The sequence below is a fragment of the Trachurus japonicus genome, chromosome 1 (assembly GCF_045865225.1).
Source record: "Trachurus japonicus isolate A0001 chromosome 1, Traja_1.0".
NCBI classification, from domain to species: Eukaryota; Metazoa; Chordata; class Actinopteri; order Carangiformes; family Carangidae; genus Trachurus; species Trachurus japonicus.
This window is the reverse complement of record NC_140907.1, coordinates 18,002,558-18,023,147: the sequence shown is the minus strand read 5'-3', so window position 1 is coordinate 18,023,147 and position 20,590 is coordinate 18,002,558. Positions and strand designations below refer to the sequence as shown.

At 43.6% G+C, this 20,590-nt stretch overlaps 1 protein-coding gene across 9 annotated transcripts in view; it reads left to right on the top strand.

Moving 5' to 3' along the window:
• slit2 (slit homolog 2 (Drosophila)) overlaps nucleotides 1-20,590 on the top strand; it is an 89,506-nt gene that overhangs the window by 68,020 nt on the left and 896 nt on the right. For 3 of the 9 annotated variants that reach the window (XM_085777896.1, XM_085777890.1, XM_085777876.1), the window contains 22 exons: nucleotides 2,185-2,335; nucleotides 2,473-2,547; nucleotides 2,733-2,876; nucleotides 3,045-3,188; nucleotides 3,291-3,457; nucleotides 3,600-3,732; nucleotides 5,022-5,090; nucleotides 5,422-5,493; nucleotides 5,958-6,029; nucleotides 6,180-6,251; nucleotides 8,283-8,446; nucleotides 9,624-9,748; nucleotides 9,987-10,084; nucleotides 11,656-11,795; nucleotides 14,176-14,269; nucleotides 14,826-14,963; nucleotides 15,441-15,681; nucleotides 16,877-17,007; nucleotides 17,125-17,279; nucleotides 18,331-18,685; nucleotides 19,252-19,466; nucleotides 19,762-19,805. In XM_085777896.1, the coding sequence (XP_085634022.1) occupies nucleotides 2,185-2,335; nucleotides 2,473-2,547; nucleotides 2,733-2,876; nucleotides 3,045-3,188; nucleotides 3,291-3,457; nucleotides 3,600-3,732; nucleotides 5,022-5,090; nucleotides 5,422-5,493; nucleotides 5,958-6,029; nucleotides 6,180-6,251; nucleotides 8,283-8,446; nucleotides 9,624-9,748; nucleotides 9,987-10,084; nucleotides 11,656-11,795; nucleotides 14,176-14,269; nucleotides 14,826-14,963; nucleotides 15,441-15,681; nucleotides 16,877-17,007; nucleotides 17,125-17,279; nucleotides 18,331-18,685; nucleotides 19,252-19,466; nucleotides 19,762-19,805 (2,999 nt within the window). Of the gene's footprint in view, nucleotides 1-2,184; nucleotides 2,336-2,472; nucleotides 2,548-2,732; nucleotides 2,877-3,044; nucleotides 3,189-3,290; nucleotides 3,458-3,599; nucleotides 3,733-5,021; nucleotides 5,091-5,421; nucleotides 5,494-5,957; nucleotides 6,030-6,179; nucleotides 6,252-8,282; nucleotides 8,447-9,623; nucleotides 9,749-9,986; nucleotides 10,085-11,655; nucleotides 11,796-12,783; nucleotides 12,808-14,175; nucleotides 14,270-14,825; nucleotides 14,964-15,440; nucleotides 15,682-16,876; nucleotides 17,008-17,124; nucleotides 17,280-18,330; nucleotides 18,686-19,251; nucleotides 19,467-19,761; nucleotides 19,806-20,590 lie in introns of all 9 variants that reach the window. The other 6 variants (XM_085777857.1, XM_085777846.1, XM_085777863.1 and 3 more) reach the window with 4 other exon arrangements.

Here is a 20,590-nt window from a genome sequence, read left to right as displayed (position 1 = left end):
TGTGTGTGTGCGCGCACTCACCGCAGTCATTAACTCTGAAGCTCACCGGGGGGACAGAGGTTTCAAAGCCCAGATACCACATATCGGGCAAAGCTGAATAATTTAAGAACATTTGCAGCTGAAAAGTTGAATAAACATGATTTATTCTGTGGTACAGTCTTTATATTGTGCCTCAGATCAATACTTTTAATATCCTCTATTATATCTTCTTTTTTTTTAACTACTTCACAGTGTACCGTCTTATTTCTGTTTGAACAAAAGCACTAAACTCTGGGTGTCGTAATTCCAGTTTTATCCCTCCAACCTGACCTCGCTGAAGTGATGGATGTTAAAAAATGCACATAACAAAATAATGCACATGCGCTTTTCAGGGTTTAAAATAGCGCTTTAATTTATTTTTCTTCTTTTTTTTCATCTGCACTGGCGCTTTTATCTGGCCATGTGTGCTTTTTGCCATCTTAAAATCCCCCTAAAACCAAGTTTGAACCAGTCGTGCTTGAAGCAAACGAGGCCGGGATGTGTGTCGGATGAAAGCGCCCGCCCTGTGTCATGTTATGCCAGCACGATTCTCACTATTCACGAGTCATTACCCCTTTAAATGAATCACTGCCTGGGGACGAAACACGAAAAGATTGCCGCTTTTTTTCACAGTTTTTCATCAGCTTTTTCTCTCTCCTGTTCTAATAAACGGGTGAAATCCCTTCTTCTTTCTCCTACTGCCTCTCTCACACACTCAGGAGTACACCATGTTGGCTGTAAGTAACACACACTCACACACACACACACACACACACACACACACACACTCAAAAAACACCCACGATCCTCCGTCAAGTCTGAATCCCTCATCTCTCGTCCCCGAGGTGGCCTGTGACCTTTGACCTCCACCACAGTGACCTTTGACCCCTCTGTGACTCCTCTTGTCTGTGAACAAACAACATCAAGAACATTAATGGGATTTACACTTTAGCGCACAATAGTAGTTTTCCCTGTCTGTGTGTGTGTGTGTGTGTCTGTGTGCGTCTGTGTCTGTGTGCGTGTGTTCCTAGAAGTCAGGGCTTCTCTTGCCTTCAGTGCTGCTGTAACTCTCCTCCCACTGCTCCTGCTCTCCTGTGATACGTCTGTGAGTTTAGATGTCTATAGATGTGATCTCCCTTTTCCCTCCCTCCCTCTTTTTCTTGATCATTTTACTGTTCTTTACCCGCCTGTCTGATCTTATCCTCCTCTCGTCCTCCTCTTCCCTTGCTCTTCATTCCAGCTGATACATTTCCTGGCGTCTCCTAGCTCCCCTTCCCTCCTGCTTCCTATCCTTCATCTTACCATTTTTTTTCCCTAGACTTTTTGATACTCTTCTCTCCTTTCCTTTCCTCTTTTCCCTCTCTGCCCCTCTTCACCAATCATCTTGTCTCCTATGGCGTCCTCATCCTCTCCTCACCTCCTGCTCCAGCTCCTGCTCCTACTCCCCCTCTCCTCCTCCCCTCCTCCCTCTGTCCTTCCCATCCCTGTGTTCCAGCGGAGGAGCAGTCAGTCAGCAGGTTGTTCCTTTGTGCTTGATCTAACCATGTGGCTGCCAGGTTCCTAAAGTGGAACATGGTTCTGTCAAGCACCATGGAACGGCCCTGCAAAACCCTACAGCATGTCCAAGACGCAAGAGACAGCAATCTCCTGTCGTCCCCCCACAACCTCTGTGTGTGTGTGCCTGTCTGTGTCTGTCCATGTGTATGTGTGTGTGTGTGTGTGTGTGTGTGTGTGTGTGTGTGTGCGAGAGGGAGAGTTTGATAGATGACTGCCTGGGTGTGTGTAAGCATTTTTCAGCTATGATCCAATTTTTGATGCTGTTTTGTTTGTGCTGTGGTTTCAAATACTAACAGTTACTTTGTAGTCTGACAGGACAGAACAACTCCAGTGTGTTTGTCCTCATGTGTGTGTGTGCGTGTGTGTGTGTGCCTCAGTACACGTCTTGATCTCGACAGTTTGTGTGTCATGCAGACTTGGCTCCTCAAGCTCACAAAAGCGGTGCAGCCCATCTGCAAAGTCTCAAAATTACCTCCATTGTATCACGTCCTTCACTTCCTTGACCAAACTGGGAGTTTATGTTGGACCAGGCACCAGTAAATGCTGGGGTTCATCTCATGCACGGTGAGAGCATTCGTACGGTGACGTTGTGGTTGTGATTGTGACCAGGTACGGAGGATTACCGCAGCAAGCTCGGAGGGGACTGCTTCGCCGACTTGGCCTGTCCGGAGAAGTGTCGCTGTGAGGGAACCACGGTCGACTGCTCCAACCAGAAACTCACCAAAATACCAGATCATATTCCTCAGTACACCGCGGAACTGTGAGTCACGCCGGATTTGTCTGGTGCAACGTGTTTCTGCGCAATCGCCCTTTATGTCACCTCCTCCTCTGTCTCTGTTTTCTTCTCTCTCTCTCTCTCTTTGTCTCTGACCAGCCTCTTCTCTTCTCTTTTCTCAGGCGACTCAACAACAATGAATTCACTGTGCTGGAGGCGACAGGGATCTTCAAAAAGTTACCTCAGCTGAGGAAGATGTGAGTCAGACATGTTAACAGAAATAAAGCACATGTGGCTGTGAGAAAGTCGTACTCGGTTCGCACTGAGAAAACTATGATTGTACAAAAAAAAACACCAATGAAAGTGGCCCATCTCATAACTTCCTCCTGTTGTTTTCACTCCTCTCATTCCTGTCGCCTCCTTACTTCTCTCGCTCCTGCAGCAACCTGAGTAATAACCGCATCACTGACATAGAGGAGGGGACGTTTGAAGGAGCCTCAGGGGTCAACGAGTTGATCCTGACCTCCAACAGACTGGAGAACGTCCACCACCGCATGCTGAAGGGACTGGGCGGCCTCCGCACACTGTGGGTACACACACAAATGAATATGCAATCACATATCAAGTATGAATCCTGTTCAGATATGCTTCAGTATGCATGTCCTTGTGTTTTCTTCAGAAATACACAGTACGTTGAATCCCTTCTATCCTTCTATGTGTGTGTGTCCGTGTGTGTGTGTGTGTGTTTGAGTAGTATGCTGAGGAGTAACCGGATCAGCTGTGTGAGCAACAGCAGCTTTGTGGGGTTGAGCTCGGTGCGTCTGCTGTCGCTCTATGACAACCAGATCACCTCTATGAACCCCGGTGCCTTCGACACGCTGCACTCCCTGTCCACGCTGTGAGTACAGACGATGACACACGTCGAACAAATGCACAACAATACAAATGCATCAAACGCGTCTCTGAGCACTTCCAAACCCCTCCCTTCTTTGTTCTCTAGAAACCTTCTGGCTAATCCCTTCAACTGCAACTGTCACCTTGCTTGGCTCGGGGACTGGTTGAGAAGGAAACGCATTGTGACAGGTAACCCTCGCTGCCAGAGTCCGTACTTCCTGAAGGAGATCCCCATCCAGGACGTAGCTGTCCAAGACTTTGCCTGTGAAGACGGTGAGACGAGGCAGATGCACACAAGACGTTCTGCAGCCCTGACAGATTTCATATTCGGGGTTTTTTTTTTTCATCACAACTTTTCTGTCATGTTTCCCTCCCTCTCTACCTCTCCGTCTATCTGCTCACTCATCCTGATTAGGTAATGATGAGAACAGCTGTTCTCCGGTGCTGAGGTGTCCGGCAGAGTGCTCCTGTCTGGATACTGTGGTGCGCTGCAGCAACAAGGGTCTGACCACGCTGCCCAAAGGCCTGCCCAAAGAGACCACTGAGCTGTGAGTTTGGGACCAGCACACTGCTACAGTACAGTCTAAACGCTTTAACTATTATAAACCATGCATTTCTAAAACATCAACATTAAAAACAGGTCTATTTTCAGATGTCTGCCTGTGCATGATTTTCAGATAATCGTTTATGTAGCTGAACAAGGACACAAATAGTATATTTGGAGGTACATGCTCCACACAATATATCATACAGTCCACAGCAACGCACACACTGAGTGGTGCAAGTTGCCCACATTTTTTATTATTTTTTTGTTTTCTATTTGTGTTGTGCCCTGAGTTTCCAGAGGCAGCCTCTGATCCCCTGCTGTCTATACTGTATTTACTGTAACGATGTCTCGTTTGTACAATAAGCGTGTAGAGCTACGAAAGGACATGGTGCTGACTTGAACTGTGTGCTGTCGTTGATTTAATGATGAGTCAGCCTGGTGACGACAGTTAGTCCAGTTGCTGTCCTGTCAGCTCTTTGTGAAACAGTGAAGACATAATGGAGGTCGGAGTTAGCGTGGTCTGAAAGGATGGACACTTAGCTAGTGCAGAGGTGTTATACTGTACACCTCACATCTGGTGTGAATTCATGACAGGACTCAAGATAACACAGAGTTGCTGCATCTAACAAAATTTGAATTACGGTATATGATTGATTGATTTTTTAAAACGGGAGTTTAGCTGCTTGTGAATAAGAACACATTCATTCAAAGTTTCATAGAGACAAACAGCCATACAGAGGATTTTTATTCCAGAAATGTCTGAACACGCACACACACACACACACACAGTCCCGTGCAGAAAATCCCTGATGATCAGAAAATTATAGCTCTAAATTAAACATCAGGAAAAAAAAAACGCTTGGTTGTATTTTCTATCATTTCACTATTTCTCCTCTGGGAAAAGTGCTTCTTCCAATATTAACAAAGACTTAATTAATACGCTGGATTAATAGCACGTTGTCACACGGTGTAGGGAATAGGATCTGAGTATTGCGTGTGTATGAGAGAGACAGAGAGAGGGTGGCTATACTCTATTAGGATGCCTGTGGGGATATTAAACTCCAGTGTTTATTATGGCTCCAGTCGTAATGACTGCTCACATTGCTGCAGATGAGGAATTTCCCACATGTTTAAATAACTTCATTTTCTCCCTTCTCATTTTCTTTCTCCCTCACCCACTCTCTTTCTCAATCCTCCTTACATCCTCCACATGTCTTTCTTCATTTTCTCTCTCTCTCTCTGTCTCTCTCTCTCTCTCTCTCTCTCTCTCTCTCTCTCTCTCTCTTACAGGTACCTGGATGGTAACCACTTCACTCAGGTTCCTGTGGAGCTCTCCAATTACAAACACCTAACTCTCATGTAAGTCTCGCCCACCTCAGCTCCCAGACGTTACCCACATACACTCAGATATTACAGTAATTCACCACTGACAGGGCCAAGAGTTTTGCACACTCGAACACACACTTATAATCAGGGATCGTGACTTGGCCGCCTGTGTTACTTGCACTCTTTGCACTTTCGAAGACCAAGACTAACTGACTGGTTTTCTTCCTGTGAGAGCTCTGTGCTGCATCACTTCTGTTATGATCTAGTTTGGCCCTGGTGTGCGGGCGTGACAAGCCAAGTACAGTGTGTGTACGTGTGTGTTGTGCATGTGTGTTTTATGTATCTGTTATTGTTTCCTTTTCAGTGACTTGAGTAACAACCAGATCAGCACGTTGTCCAACCACAGCCTCAGTAACATGTCCGAGCTGCTTACCCTGTGAGTCTGGCTTTACATCAGTGCCTTTGCAATGTGTGTGTGTGATGTTAGTTTGTGTGTGGTTCACTGATATACAAGATGAAGATACAGAATTAAAACAGAAATCAAATAAGGATGAATGTGATAAAGTCACGCCACCATAGGCGATACATGGAACCAGTGAATCAGCTGTTTGTTTCTGAGCACTAGACCAGAATCAGTGTGGGGAAATGCCTGTTTGAGTGCAAGATGTTTGTGTGTGTGTGTGTGTGTGTTCGTGAGAGGTGCCTCTGTTTATATTTGTGTGTGGATGAATGCTCTTGTGCCGACAAATGTGTTAAATTGTTTGCCTGACTTATGTGCTCAGTGAAATGTGGTAATAAACACGACTGTGCTCTGAAATGCCTTGCTGCGTTTGAAGACATCTTGAAAAGGTTTTTCTGCATTTGTCTCCATGCCAACATGTTTTTTCTGTGTGTGTGAAGAATCCTGAGCTACAACCGCCTGCGCTGCATCCCGGTGAGGGCCTTCGACGGACTCAGGTCTCTACGTCTGCTGTGAGTATATACAACCCACACCGACATCACACATCGCTCAGAGTCCTGAGTCAGACTTGAAGACAAGAACAAGATTTTTTTAACATCCGCACTCTTTTGTACAATCCCCCCCTTCTTCTCTCTCCCCCTCTTCCTCTCGGCCTGTCTCAGGTCTCTCCATGGTAACGACATATCGCTGATACCAGAGGGAGCCTTCAAAGACCTCTCGTCACTTTCCCACCTGTAAGTAATGTGAAACCACACACCCACATCGCTGTACTCGTGTCTCCCTCTGATTGAGTTGTCTTCCTTTTCACCTTGGACAATCACAGAATAATTTAACTGAAAATAGATTATCATCACAAAAGAGTTTTCCCCAGCAACCGGCAAGGAAAACATTCATCTAGACTGTGAACTGTGAACCCGTCAGGAAATAAAAAAAAGTAGCAGAGCAACAAAACCATCTACAGCCCTCTCTTTTCTCCTGCCGTCCAAGATAAATAAATATGCCTCTCCCTTTCTCTATAGTTAGAAATATTAACTGCTTTAATTAAAGGGTGGTGTGGATATCGTAATATTCTGTCGTAGCTTCCTCTTGTGTGCAGTGCTCCACTCAATCTGGCTACAACATCAAAACAGTTTTTGTGGTTACTCTCTTTCCTAAATCATGTACTTGGGGATTTAGGGGAAAAAATCTGCTAAATAGATTTTTTCCGCAAAAAGAGTTTTACAGCACAAACTCCCACACCCGAGCAGAGAGGACGTCAATGTACAGACTCGGAAAAGCAGGAAGTCTTGAAGCCTTTAAACAATAGTTTGACAACAACATGTAACATAGGGGACTTTTGTTGAAAATGATAAACTGAGATAATTAAGAGGTGAAAGATCGACTTACATACGGTAAAGAACTATTACTTCTCTTTCCCTCTTCAGTTTAAGGACTTTGTCTTTCATGGTATTTCCAAACCAAGCGGTCTGTCGTGAGAGCTCAGTGGGTCTATGGGAAGTGCAGTGAAGGATGGTGGTAATAATGAGAGTTACCTGCTGGAGTGTGTGTCTGTCCTGAGGATCAGCACCATGGACAGAGATTGTGACAGGCTCTAGTAATACACACTCCACACCACAGAAAAGGACTCCATTGTTTTACAGACAATTACGACCCAGTGAGTTGCTCTTCCTTTCTGACCACTGTAATAGATCAGTCAGAGACACTTATATGGAAGAATTGACCATTTATCACAAACGGTCCAAAGAATCAAAGAAGCAACGTGTCAGGGCTCAGACCGGCAGGTGGGTGTGAGGAGTCAGGTGATTGGGAGAGGCTGAGGTTACTGCAGGACACGAAAGGCTGAGCGACACTAGTCCCTAACAATAGGCACATCAGTGAACGTAGATATAATGTAACTTTACATACACAATAGTGAACTAGCGATTAGTAATGCCTCAGTGCTCTAGTGAGCAACTAAGAAGGTCCTTCATCCCTGCAGTGGACATTGTAAGATGTGGCCTGTTGCACTGTTTGTACAGCTTTGATGTTCTGTACTGTATTTTTTATTTCTCTTTCACGCTTTAATCTTACTGACTTTCAGTCATGTTTCAACAGCTTTTAATCGTGTTTCACTGGCCGTGTGCATGCTGTGTCTGTTTGTCTGTGTCTGTCTGCCCTTGTGGTAAACCAGTTTCCCTACCAGGATCAATAATGTTTTCTAATCTAATCTAAAATGGAATTTGGTCAAATCCTCAGTCATCGTACTGAGAGTCAGATCAGTAGCAAAGCTGATGAGTCAGTCAATGTGAAGCATGAATGAAGAAGCTGACGCAAATAGAAAACACATAATAGTACTACAAGTGTGACTTTAGTGCTCCGTCTTCTGAATCATCCCAAGGCTAAAAGAAAAGTGACTCATATTAGATTCACAATGAGCTATAGGACATCAGCAAAAACTTTGAATAAATAAAATGTGTAGTTCAGTTCTTGGGAGTTGTTTTGAGTCGGAGAAACACAACCTGTCAGTGTGAGACAGATGCGCCCACTCGTCTCAACTACAGTTATTAATGGTAGAAATATCCTGCGGGTTCACAGTTGATTCAACACTTATCTCAGTCTGTTAGCACTTAGACAGTGACACATTTCCCTTTGTTCTGGCTCTCTTCTCGAGCACAATTGATCTGAAACAAAACAATGACTCCTAGGTTAAAGTGACTGACTTTTCCTCTGTACTCTGTTATTACACCTGAACGCTGTTGTCACTCTGCGCTCTCTCCGGCTGCCAGGGCTCTGGGCGCCAACCCTCTGTACTGTGACTGCCACATGCAGTGGCTGTCGGACTGGGTGAAGAGCGGCTACAAGGAGCCCGGCATCGCCCGCTGTGCCGGGCCCGGCGACATGACGGACAAACTGCTGCTCACCACGCCTTCCAAGAAGTTCACCTGCACAGGTAAACCCACACTGTCACATGCACACACACAGTGCTACAATAACGCAGGAACACATGGACATATTGGCTGAGATATATGGATGTGGATGTCGATCAGGTATAACATTATGACCACTGTGTCAGAGTACACCTGATCATAATGTTATGGCTGATCGGTGTACTTTGCGGACAAGAGTTTTTTAATGCAGACAAATATGAGGACTCCTAGAGGAGACCACAAGTTGCCATTTGCAAATTGTCCATCCAGTAAAAACCACGAATTGCAAATATATTCTTGTTTTACTATTTTTGACAGTGCATTTCTAGATCATTTAGGGTGTCTAGAGAGTTTTTAGTTACTGAACTAACAAAGAACATTCATTTAGAAATATTTGGTTTGACTGGTTAATAATTAATATTAACATCTATATTTATATAAACCTCTAACATTTCATACATTTGCTTATAATCGTGAACTTGCAGGTAACTCATCATATTACAAAATGCTGCTAACTTTTGAATCACATTCACTATGAATACATGACTAAAACCTATTTTTAACCTAATCTAACTGACACACTGTAGAAGTCCCGGGGCCTTGTGGTTTTCTGGTGCCAGGTAAAGTAGCCAATCATATCCCAGTACTTCCTCCTCAGTCTCTCCTTGCCCAGGTCCTCGAGACAATCCCAGCCCAGTTTTTTTTTTTTTCCCGCCCTTTGAACCCTGACCAGACTGAACCGCTCTGCTTCCCTTCCAGCCCTCATGTTCTGACCAACATCATGTCCTGAGTGTTGAATGTTGATTTCTGTCATCAGAGCTGGGGATATGTCTGTCTTCTGAACATGCCATGGTCCTGCAAATCAGTTATATTTTCATTGATAACCCAATAACATATCTGCAAATCATTTTCTTAGTTAATATTGATGATTTTGACCGCTTATAATTAAACTGTAACATATGGATAACATTTTATGATCTGAAATGTTATAGAGGTAAAATTCAAATGTCAGAACTACGGTGGGATAAAACACCATCTTTATCCGCTGTTGGGTTCTGGTGTTGTAAGATATTTGCAGGTCCCTGACAGTGTACAGCTGTCTAATTGTGTGTATGTAAACCTGTGTATCCTGACTCGTCAGACACAGAATATTATATGTGTGTGTGTGTCTGTGTGGGTTGCTGTGTTTTCATTGCCCAGGCCCAGTGGATTTGAGCATCCAGGCCAAGTGCGAGCCGTGCCTGTCCAGTCCCTGCAAGAACGACGGAACCTGCTCCAATGACCCTGTGCACTACTACCGCTGCACCTGCCCCTATGGATTTAAGGTACACACTGTGGAAAGTCAAATAAGTTATATTTACTTGTTCTAGCATCTTTTCCTGTCAACAAGCCAGTCAACCAGTTTGACTTTCAGCTCCTATACTCTACCATTTTGGCATTCGACATGCAGACACAGCGCAAACTTACACATAAACATACATCTCGAAGACAATAGCCTTTGATATCTGGCCATTATAATAAGATGCTCTTGTTCTCTGGATGTGTGTGTGTGTTTGCTCATAGGGACAAAACTGTGAGGAGCCTATTCATGCCTGCATTGGTAACCCGTGCCAGAATGGTGGAACCTGCCACCTGAAGGAAGGAGAAGGAAACAACTTTTGGTGAGGAACTCAAAAAATATATTTTGAGTTTTGTTTAAGATGCTTTCCCCATTTTTGCATATTTATTTATTTATTTATTTATTAACTTCATGCTGAAGACATGAGTATATAACAGGAAAGAGGGGTCTAATTTGCGTTATGTGGATCAGTGGATCTGGCCTTTTTGGAGCTTCACCCAATATGAGGGAATAAAGATCTTTGTCCGTTTAGTGTTTTTGACCTTTCCTTTTTTAAGTCTGACTCTCCAAACCTGAAGGAGGTGTAACATTTTTGATTCCCACTGGGGTAGCTCTGTGAATTATACTCTCTGCCACAGTATAATTTTCATACTAACCCTACAGTAGGAAGCACCATAGTCAGAAATTCTTCAAAGTCTACACATTCACTGCCACTGCATTTTAAAACTGCACGTGTGCACATCTATTGAAGAGGTTAAAAGGTGAATCATTAGATGTCAGGTAGCAGATATCAGCAAAACCAGTTATCGAAAACACAGTAGCAGACTTTGCAGGCAATGACTGGACCCTCGGCAGATGACTCCATCAATGATGCTGCATCATTAATGACAGATGGAAATGAATTTACAGGAGGTAAATGGCTTTGGGGACCAGTTTTGTCTCCAGTGTGTCTCTGAGCTGGACAGCCCTGCTGTGAGGACCGCCTTCTCTTCATTAGGCTGTTTAGTGTTAACAGGAGGGGAGCTAATGCCTGTCTGCTCACTCCAGGCAGATTTCAACCACCCACACAGACAATTAGACCAGCCCAAGATCATAGCTCCTCCTGTCTCTCCCTCCCTCTCTCTGTCTCTCTCTCTGTTACTTCTTCATCCCACTTTTTCTCTGTTTGTCCTGCATTTGCATCATTGTTTCTTATCCTGTTTCGGCAGAGGGGGTGGAATATTCTTTATGAAGATCTGTCATTGACTATATAATGAGATATTAATCCACTTGAGTGTGTGCTGCATAAGAGCTCTTTATTAGACCCCATAATATGCCAGTTAGTGTGTGTATGTGTGCGTGTGTGTGCACGCGTGCATGCATGTAGATGGCCTTGATTTACTATATCTGTGGTGTCCAAAATCCAGACCAAAAGGCTGGACACAACAAGATTAAATGGCTGTTAGAGGGTGTTATCTCAATGACACGTGCCCACAAATAGAGTAAGACAAGGCTGTGTTTGTGTGCGTGTTCGTGCGGGTGCGCGTGTGTGTGGGTACGCAGTAATAAGGCTGAGTGGTAGTTACAGAGTTGAGTCACGCACACATTAGCAGAGTAATGATTCTCTACTGGGAATATGCAGATGGAGCTGACACTGCTGTTATAAGCTGCACACATGGATTGTGTGTGTGTGTGTGTGTGTGTGTGTGTGTGTGTGTGTGTGTGTGTGTGTGTGTGTGTGTGTGTGTGTGTGTGTGTGTGTGTGTGTGTGTGTGTGTGTGTGTGTGTGTGTGTGTGTGTGTGTGTACCATCAAAATGTTCTAAGACTCCTGTTGTTCTTGACAGTGTTTAGTATGCCTGCTTTGTCCTTTGGTACTTGCTCATGTGTGTGTGTGTGTAACTGCGTACTTTCAGGTGTGTGTGTCCGGAGGGCTTTGAAGGTGACGCGTGTGAGATCAACATCGACGACTGTGAGGACAACGACTGTGAGAACAACTCCACCTGTGTGGATGGGATCAACAACTACACCTGCATGTGCTCTCCAGAATACACAGGTAACACACGTCGACAAACAGGAAGTGGGAGGGGTCGTTTCATTTGTTCCTTTACAGTAAGCGATACCCTAAATACTTAAAAACCCCTCGGGTAATTATAACGAGTGTAGGTTTATGTCACCGCCACTGCTTTGAATTATTTCAACTTGAACACAGAATCTTGTTTTGTCTTTTACATTAATGCTGGTTGACAGGTCTGAAGTGTCAAATCAAGCTTATTTGATTGAGTTCATACAAAGTTGACCCAGAATTTAAGTTGATTAGTTGATTTCCACTTCTCTGAATGAGTACATTTCTCAGGTAGTAATTAATTACAATACCTATCGACCCTAGTCTGTTCAATTACAATTTTTCTTTTTTAAGACAAAATCAACTTGAAGCAGGTTTAAATATATGCAGTGTGCCTTGGGACAACATTGATTACTATAAGGCAACATCACATTCACCACCATCCACTGACATTAAACTACAACTGTAAGCAGTGTGACCAGTATGGATCCAGATTGTGTTTGTTTTCAGTCAGTCAGTCTTTTTATCATTAAGAACCAGATACTTTCTAATGCAGTCATTCATCTTTTGTACTGATGTTGTAAAATTATCCAAGCCACAGAAGTGCTCCAACCATGAGTCACATACATAACATTGTCTATAGGAAAATATGAATGGGCCTGTACTCCTGGGCACTCTCCCTCTTTCTACACAGCTCTCTGTTGTATTCACTGAAACATACGTACACAGATACAAAAGGCCGTTTCACATTATTAAACTGCAGACAAAGCATTTCTTTTCTAACTAACACTGGTCTGTTGCAACTTTGTTTGTCTGCTTTTGCACTGTGCTAATCATCTCTGACTGCTAACCTTTGTGGCCGTGTTCTCTCTGTGTCTTTCTGTGTGTTGCTGTCCTGTGTCTTTTTTTTTCCTGTCTCGCTCTGCTTTCTGTCATCTATCGTCTGTGTTGTTTTTTTTGTGTGTGTGTGTGGTTGCAGCTGCTACCAATGAGGTGGAGAGAGGTTAGTCTGTTCTTCTCTCTGTCCTTCCTGTCCCTCTTTCCTTCTTTCCTTCATACCTTCCTTCCTTCTTTTCATGCTCCCCAAGAAATTTGATATTCAGTGCCACAGATTTGACACACTGTGCGCAGTCTCGCTTCATGTTAGCAGTGCATGTCCTTGATGTTCAAACAGACCGCTGAGTTTTCGTGCTCTCGGATATCTGTGGTAATTCTGCTTGCTGCTTTATGTATACATGTCATTACCCTACTGAAGTATGGCATGGTATATTCTGGGTAAACAGTTTGGTAAAAGGAGAAAGCAGATGATATTCTATATTTTTGTTATTGTTGTTAACTCATTAAAAACGTTCTCTCTCAAGCCTGTCTGTGGCACTCATCCCCAAAAGACTTAGTTTAGCTTTAGTGAGTATTTCTGGCAGCAGGAATATTTTAACAGGAAGAAAAATATAGAATATCACCAGCCTTGTCTTTCAAATAAACATCAGGAATACAAACAGAGGTCACATGTGCCTGCAACCTAAACATCGAACTTACAATGCAACACCACTCCAGCCACCGCTCTTGACTCTTTGCACTTAGAGAAAGTTTAACCTGTCAGTTGTGGATTGACAAACAACAGCCCCAGTCTTTCAGCTACAGCTCACCGGTTCTCTTAATGGCAGCCATTTTGTCTTTATTAAAACCATGTAAATGTGCAATCAGCGTTTCTGAAACTAATAGCCCGGAGAAAGAAGCAACACCTACTGTTAAGTTATTAAGTATGGTCTAATTTCTATTTATTAAACTATTACGACTGCTTCTAAATACGGTAGCACAGCCACTGCAGAGCATAAACATGCTTACACCTCTCCCATCATTTTACACACGTTCTCACTGATCCCCAAGTGATCATTTCATTATTCCAGAGTAGACTTGTGCTGTCAGGAGTATTGGTTTATTCCCTGATGCCTCATCAGCGATTCATTTGGAGTTCAGAGCTTTCAGGAACATCGGGACTATCATCAGGAATATGACGTTCCTAGAGATGGGATCATTTATCAGACCGCTGTGTTGGTTCTGGCCACAAGAGAGTCATCCATCATCAGCAGTACACACCCATACAACACAGACACACACGGACACGCACACACACACATTTCTGTACATGCACTACATACACATACAGCTCTTTATACACACATACACGGGGTCACTCGTACTATTATGCACAAGCATAAGTAAGCTGGATCAAATTGAGATGTCTTATAATTTCACTTGTTATAGTTAACGGTATGTACAGTATGTAAAGTATTGAGAAGGTGTTGAGGTGATTTGTATGTCTGTGTCTGTGTGTGTGTCTGTGTGTGTGTGTGTGTGTGTGTGTTCCTAGGAGAGCTATGTGAAGAGAAACTGGATTTCTGCGCTCCAGAGCTGAATCCATGTCAACACGACTCAAAGTGCATTTTGACCCCACAAGGATACAAGTGAGTGGACTACACACACAACACAAACACACACACCACACGTACACACACACACACACTTATGCACACAAACACGTGAGTCGAGGAGGAGTTGGAGGAGTGAGTTGTTATTTCTCCCCCAGGATTTGAGTACTAACATTCCTCGTGGTGAAATAAATTAGTTGCTGATTTTTCCCTGGAGAGATAAGCTGTGTGTGTGTGTGCGTGTGTGTAGAGGAAAGGTGTTGGAAGTCTTGGCTGTCTCATAAGATTTCCTGATAATATCTGAATCTTGTTTTAGTTTTCCTCCCTTATAATGTGTACTTTCGTTCATTGAATGTGTGTGCGTGTGTGTGAGTGCACGTGCAGTGAAGTAAACTGGTATAAAACATATGAACGCCTCTCTTCTTCTGTTCTGTTCAATCCACACCACAGATTTAAGTTCAGAATCAACAAGTATCCCTGTCTGTGTGTGTGTGTGTGTGTGTGTGTGTGTGTGTGTGTGTGTGTGTGTGTGTGTGTGTGTGTGTGTGTGTGTGTGTGTGTGTGTGTGTGTGTGTGTGTGTGCACATTGCAGGTGTGAGTGCACTCCAGGTTATGTAGGTGAGCACTGTGAGCTGGACTATGACGACTGTGAAGAGAACAAGTGTCAGAACGGGGGTCAGTGCATTGATGCTGTCAACGGATACACCTGCGTCTGTCCAGAGGGATACAGGTGAGACGCAGGAACTCACACACACCGAACACACTGAACAGACTTTCTTTTTCAGCTACTGTGCAGTGGAGGTTGCAAGTCTTTACCCAAACTGCAGGATCAACATTTGCTGATCCATGATCTTACACTGCTAAGTTCAAAGTTAGTTGAAATATTTCTGTTTCCAAAACACACCATGCAGACGCGCATACTGTATATTTACACTGTGTGGTGTTGGCGGGTCTCCCCCTTGTGTTCATTGACGGTTATTGCAAAGAACATATTTCATTAGAAGTTGTGGGGATGAGCTTGTCTCACTCTTCATAATGACACCAGCATGTTTAGACAAAGAATCGGCATAAGACTTAGAGTAAGAAACTAAACGGCAAATACAGAATTCACTTTTAAACTTCTGATGATCTGACTGCACACAGTGAATTTATTGTAAACATTACGTGTGTGTGTGTGTGTGTTTGTGTGTGACTTTGTGCGTTGCAGCGGGTTGTTCTGTGAGTTTTCTCCCCCGATGGTGCTTCCTCGGACCAGCCCCTGTGACAACCATGAGTGCCTCAACGGCGCACAGTGCGTCGTCGTGGGAGCAGACCCCCGTTGCCAGTGTCTCCACGGCTATGAGGGCGAGAGCTGCGAGACGCTCGTCAGCGTCAACTTTGTGAACCGCGAGTCCTACCTGCAGCTTCCCTCCAGTCTCCTGTCGCCACAGACCAACATCAGCCTGCAGGTGCTCGCCCACTCACTTCTCACCTCCGCTCGGCGTCATTTTGAATTTCAATTCATTTTTTAACTGTCCAGCTGCAGCACACAACTTTATTCTCAATGCCCTCGTGGTAGCATTTTCAGTGAAAAACTAAAAAACTGTACAGCACAGCACCAACTAGCTTGTAATTGTAATGGAGCAAACAGCAGCTAAAGAGCATGATATTTGACTCAGGAGAAGCAGGGTTCCTACACAAGTATGGAAAGTATGGAAAAGTATGGAATTTGATTTTATACATGTCCAGGTCTGGGAAAGTATGGAAAATGGAAATTATTGTATGGAAATGTATTTATCTTGTTCTTGGTTTGGTCTTATCTAAAGTTATTTGGGTTAATTATTTTGTATATGCTGTTGTACCATAGCTACAATCTCCTCGAAATTATTTGGTGACATAATGGCATACAAATTTAGAATAATGAAAATCAATGAATAAAATTAAATAAAATTAATTGCATAATTTATTTATATGATACACTAATCTAATTACTCAAATGTCACAAATTATTTGAATTTTTTTACCGAGAAGTCTGGAAATTAGGGTCTGGAAAAAGTATGGAATTTTGACACTTCAAATGTGTAGGAACCCTGGAGAAGGTGGAGACCAAAATAAGAGCTGAAAGAAAGTGACTCCTGCACTAAGATTAGCTTGGTGGCCAGAAACACAATCCAAATCCAAATGAATAATAATTTCAGCAACTGTTAAGCAGCTTGTTTTTGCTGCTGAGTGGGTAAAAAAAGGGTGTTTGAGGTTTAAATAGAATAATAATACTTCTTCTACCACCGTTCATAAGGTAGTAAGGTCATAAGGTAAGGCAGACACTTTTTATCGAAAGGCAAGGCAATTTTATTTGTATAGCCCGTTTTTACAAACAGTTTGTCTCAAAGGGCTTTACATGGCATCATAACAACATCCTCTGCCCTTAGACCATCACATCGACTGAGGAAAGTGCTTCCAGGTGAAAGGCATCAGTAAGCTTCAGGGCAAGAGCAAATCTTTGTGTAAATACTAAGTACTACATCTATTACAAGGAGATTGTATTAAAGAAGTGCAGAAAAAGTGCTGGTTAGAGTTTTAGGAGATAAGGTGCTGGATGGATTTAAAGATTTTCATGAAGATTTTTTGTTGTATTTTATTTACACATCATATGTGTGTTTTCAGATCGCTACAGATGAGGACAGCGGTGTGTTGTTGTACAAAGGAGACAACGATCACATCGCCATGGAGCTGTACAGGGGACGCCTCAGGGTCAGCTATGACACTGGGTCCTACCCCCCTTCTGCTATATACAGGTACATACTAATACAAGCAGAGATGTCAGTGAGGCCGCATTCACATGATGGATGACACAAATATCTAGACAAAATCTCTCTACCTCCCCCCTCTCTCTCTCACTCGCTCTCTCTCAGTGTGGAGACAGTGAATGATGGGAGTTTTCATGCAGTGGAGTTGGTGGCATCAGACCAGACTCTGTCTCTGTCCATCGACGGCGGGCCGCCCAAATCCATCAACTCTATCAACAAACAGTCCACACTCAATATAGATTCTCCACTTTACCTCGGAGGTAAGGATTTATCACTCCACATAAATACACCATACAGTACATAGTTCATTACTTTACTGCAGCTTACATATGTGATTGGAAACCAGGAAAATTGGAAAGCTCCTGACTGAATTCATCTGTCTGGTTTATTCACATTAAAGCTTTAATGTAAAAAACGCTATTTGAATATCATTTGCTTTGTGAAGACTATATGAATGTTTTTTATATAATATTTTTTATGATTTACTTAATGATTCACTTCTTTGTTATTGGTTATGTGTGATAAATATCTATCAGTATCTGATGTAATAATGGGACATGAGGGACATTTTTATTTGATCTACTTTATCTAGTCACGCAGAGAGCCAAAAAACAAAAGTTTTTCTATCTATTACAATCCCTGGCACAAAACATCAAACAAGAAACAGGTAACCTTGATTTTGATCCTGATTTGAGATTTGACATTCAGAAGAAATATCACTAAAAGCACCTTTAATCATCCCAGAACTTTTACCAAAGCACAGCCATTTATCACAGAAAGGTAATGTGAACCCCTTTTATCACCGGCTGCCTTGATTACTGCAAGACTCTCTCAGTGGGAGTGCCCAAGAAAAAGATAAACTTCAGATTTATTCAAAACACTGCAGAGAGCAGAGAGGGAGCTCACAGAGATCAACTCGACAGTGTGTTCACTGGTTGGTTTATCCCTGATTTGTACGTTTCTGGGACTTAAATCTGTCAGTGGACTAGAATATATGTAAGACCTGTTTCATAGTGTGTTCCTTAGTATAATCATGTTTGATCCTCTGTCATGGGCATTTTAGTTGTTTCTCCCTGGATAAAGCCTGTCAATGGTGCCAGAGGAAAGAGGAGCTGGAAACTAAATCCTAGATATAATTAATATCTAGTCTTACTGTTTAAGACCTCTCCTCCATCACTTTCTTTCTTCATCACCTCAAAAACTGCTCTACAAAAAAATTATATTTGATTTCTGTTTATAATGTGCCTCTGATATGTTGAGATAATACTAGGTGATGCGTTTATGTCTCTAATCGCTCCTTTCTTTTACCAGGGATGCCAGAGCGCGCCTCAGCCTCCGGGGGTCTGTCTTCGCTGCAGCAGGGCTCAGGTGGACGTAACGGCACCAGCTTCCATGGCTGCCTCCGTAACCTCTACATTAATGGGAAGCTCCAGGACTTGGGGGCTGGGCTGGGGCCAGGTGCTCCGGGCTCGGGGACTTCGCAGAGCACCACCAGACAGTGGCTGGGGCACGGGGTGGAGCCGGGCTGCCAGCCGTGCCAGAGAGGCGCCTGCGTCCAGGGCGACTGCCACGCGACGGGGCACCGAGGCTTCACCTGCACCTGCCACCCAGGCTGGACGGGAGCACTGTGTGACCAGCAAGTTAACAACCCCTGTGATGGCAATAAGTGAGTGGGTTTTTGTGTTTGTATGACTTTAAAGGGGGACATATTATGGAAACATCACTTTTTGAAGGCTCTTTATATTTGGGTGTTTGTCTTGCCTTCCGGCCCCCAAATGTGAGAACTGACAAAGAAATCTGTACCTGTGCAGGCTCCCTAGGTTGAAATCCATGTGGTTTTACGAGCTGTTCCCTCGGATGTCTGACAATGATGTCATTAGTTTTCGAATTTGCCTATTACCACCCCTACTGTACCTGTGAGTACCGGTATCGGTAGAGGGGACGGAGCGGGGCGAGCAGTGGTTCATTTGCATTTGAAGGGACAGGCACTGAAACCAGGCACTGAGCAGGTCTGATTTGAGCAGATGAAAAGAGAGCTGTGATGTTTGCTCATTGGGGTATTTTGGCCAAAGTATGTCACAGACATCTCTTTAAAACACCTGGGAACTATTTTAATTTGGTTGAAAAGGGGCATGATATGTCTCCTTTAAAAGAGTGAATCCGGCTTTTGAATCAACTAGAAAGATCTGTCCACATCTTCACCTTCCTTGTCCCTCCCTCCTCCATGTACAGGTGTGTCCATGGTACCTGCCTTCCAATCAACTCCTACTCCTACTCCTGCCGCTGCCAGCCTGGATTTGTGGGCGTTCTCTGTGATGAGCAGGACCAGGATGCATCTAACCCCTGCAGTCAGTCCCGCTGCAAACATGGCAAATGCAGAGTGTCGGGCCTGGGTAAAGCGTACTGCGAGTGTAACAGCGGATATACAGGGGAGGCGTGTGACAGAGGTAAGACACACATGGAGGATTCTTTGGAAAGGGGTGTGTTGTGAGGGTTTGTCTGTGTGTGGAAATTATCACTAACTCTCTCACAATTTTATAAATATCTGTCGCTGTTCAAACTTTTGAATCTAGTGTGTTTCTCTCAACAGAACCTCTTCCACGCTTCAGCTTTGTTCTGTGTTACTTGTAAAGTCTTTTAAACTCTCTCAGCAGCAGCAGCAGCGTGTATGTGTGTGTGTATCTAACAGTGTTTTATGTCTCTGCTCTTAACACTCCTAACCCCGCTGCTTTTTCAACTCAGCATCTCCTGAGCCTCCTCTTAATCCCACACGGGGAGTTACTCAGGTGAGACTGCCTGGTCACATTTTCCTGTCTTCCTCCTTTGTCAGATTTTTTTTTTTTTTTTCCTCTTGGTTCATCTCCAGTGCAGCCCAAAAATACCTCTACTCACTGTCTCCACCTCACCTTGTTTTCACCCCATGCAACGTGTAGCTAAAGCTGCTCTGTCAAATAGCTTACTGCAAAAGGGGCAATTTAAAAAAAAAAAAAAAAAAAGATAATATTTTACTGTAGGAGAATAAATTATTTTTTCTTGTATCTACAAAAATCAGTATTAAACATTTTTAGAGGTGGTCAGTGGTCCGGTCACCGGTTTGACTCTCTAACGAAGACATAAAACTGCCCCAAAATAATTTGGGGCACTTAGTCTTGATTTGGCACTTGACATTTTTCCATACTCTATAAATCTGATACATTTGCTTGTTTTAGTCGAAGGATTTATGTAGTGTGTCATCAGTCATCGTGCCCTGAGGCCCAGTTCCACTGCATGGAAACAGTCCCAGGTGGTTACCATAGAAAAGCTCAGGCAAGCAGCTGTGCACTGCTCTTTATGAGAGATGGAGAGGACAGTTACACATTGATTTGCCCAACCCCTCCATCCATCCACCCACCCACTATACCACTTATCCAGACAGGGTCACAAGTGGGGACTAGAGCCAATCCCAGGGCGAAGGCGGGACACACCCTGGACAGGTCACCAATAACGCTCACTCACTCACATTCACACCTATGGGCATTTTACTGTAGAGTTGCCAATCAAGCTAGCGTGCATGTCTTTGGATTGTGGGTTT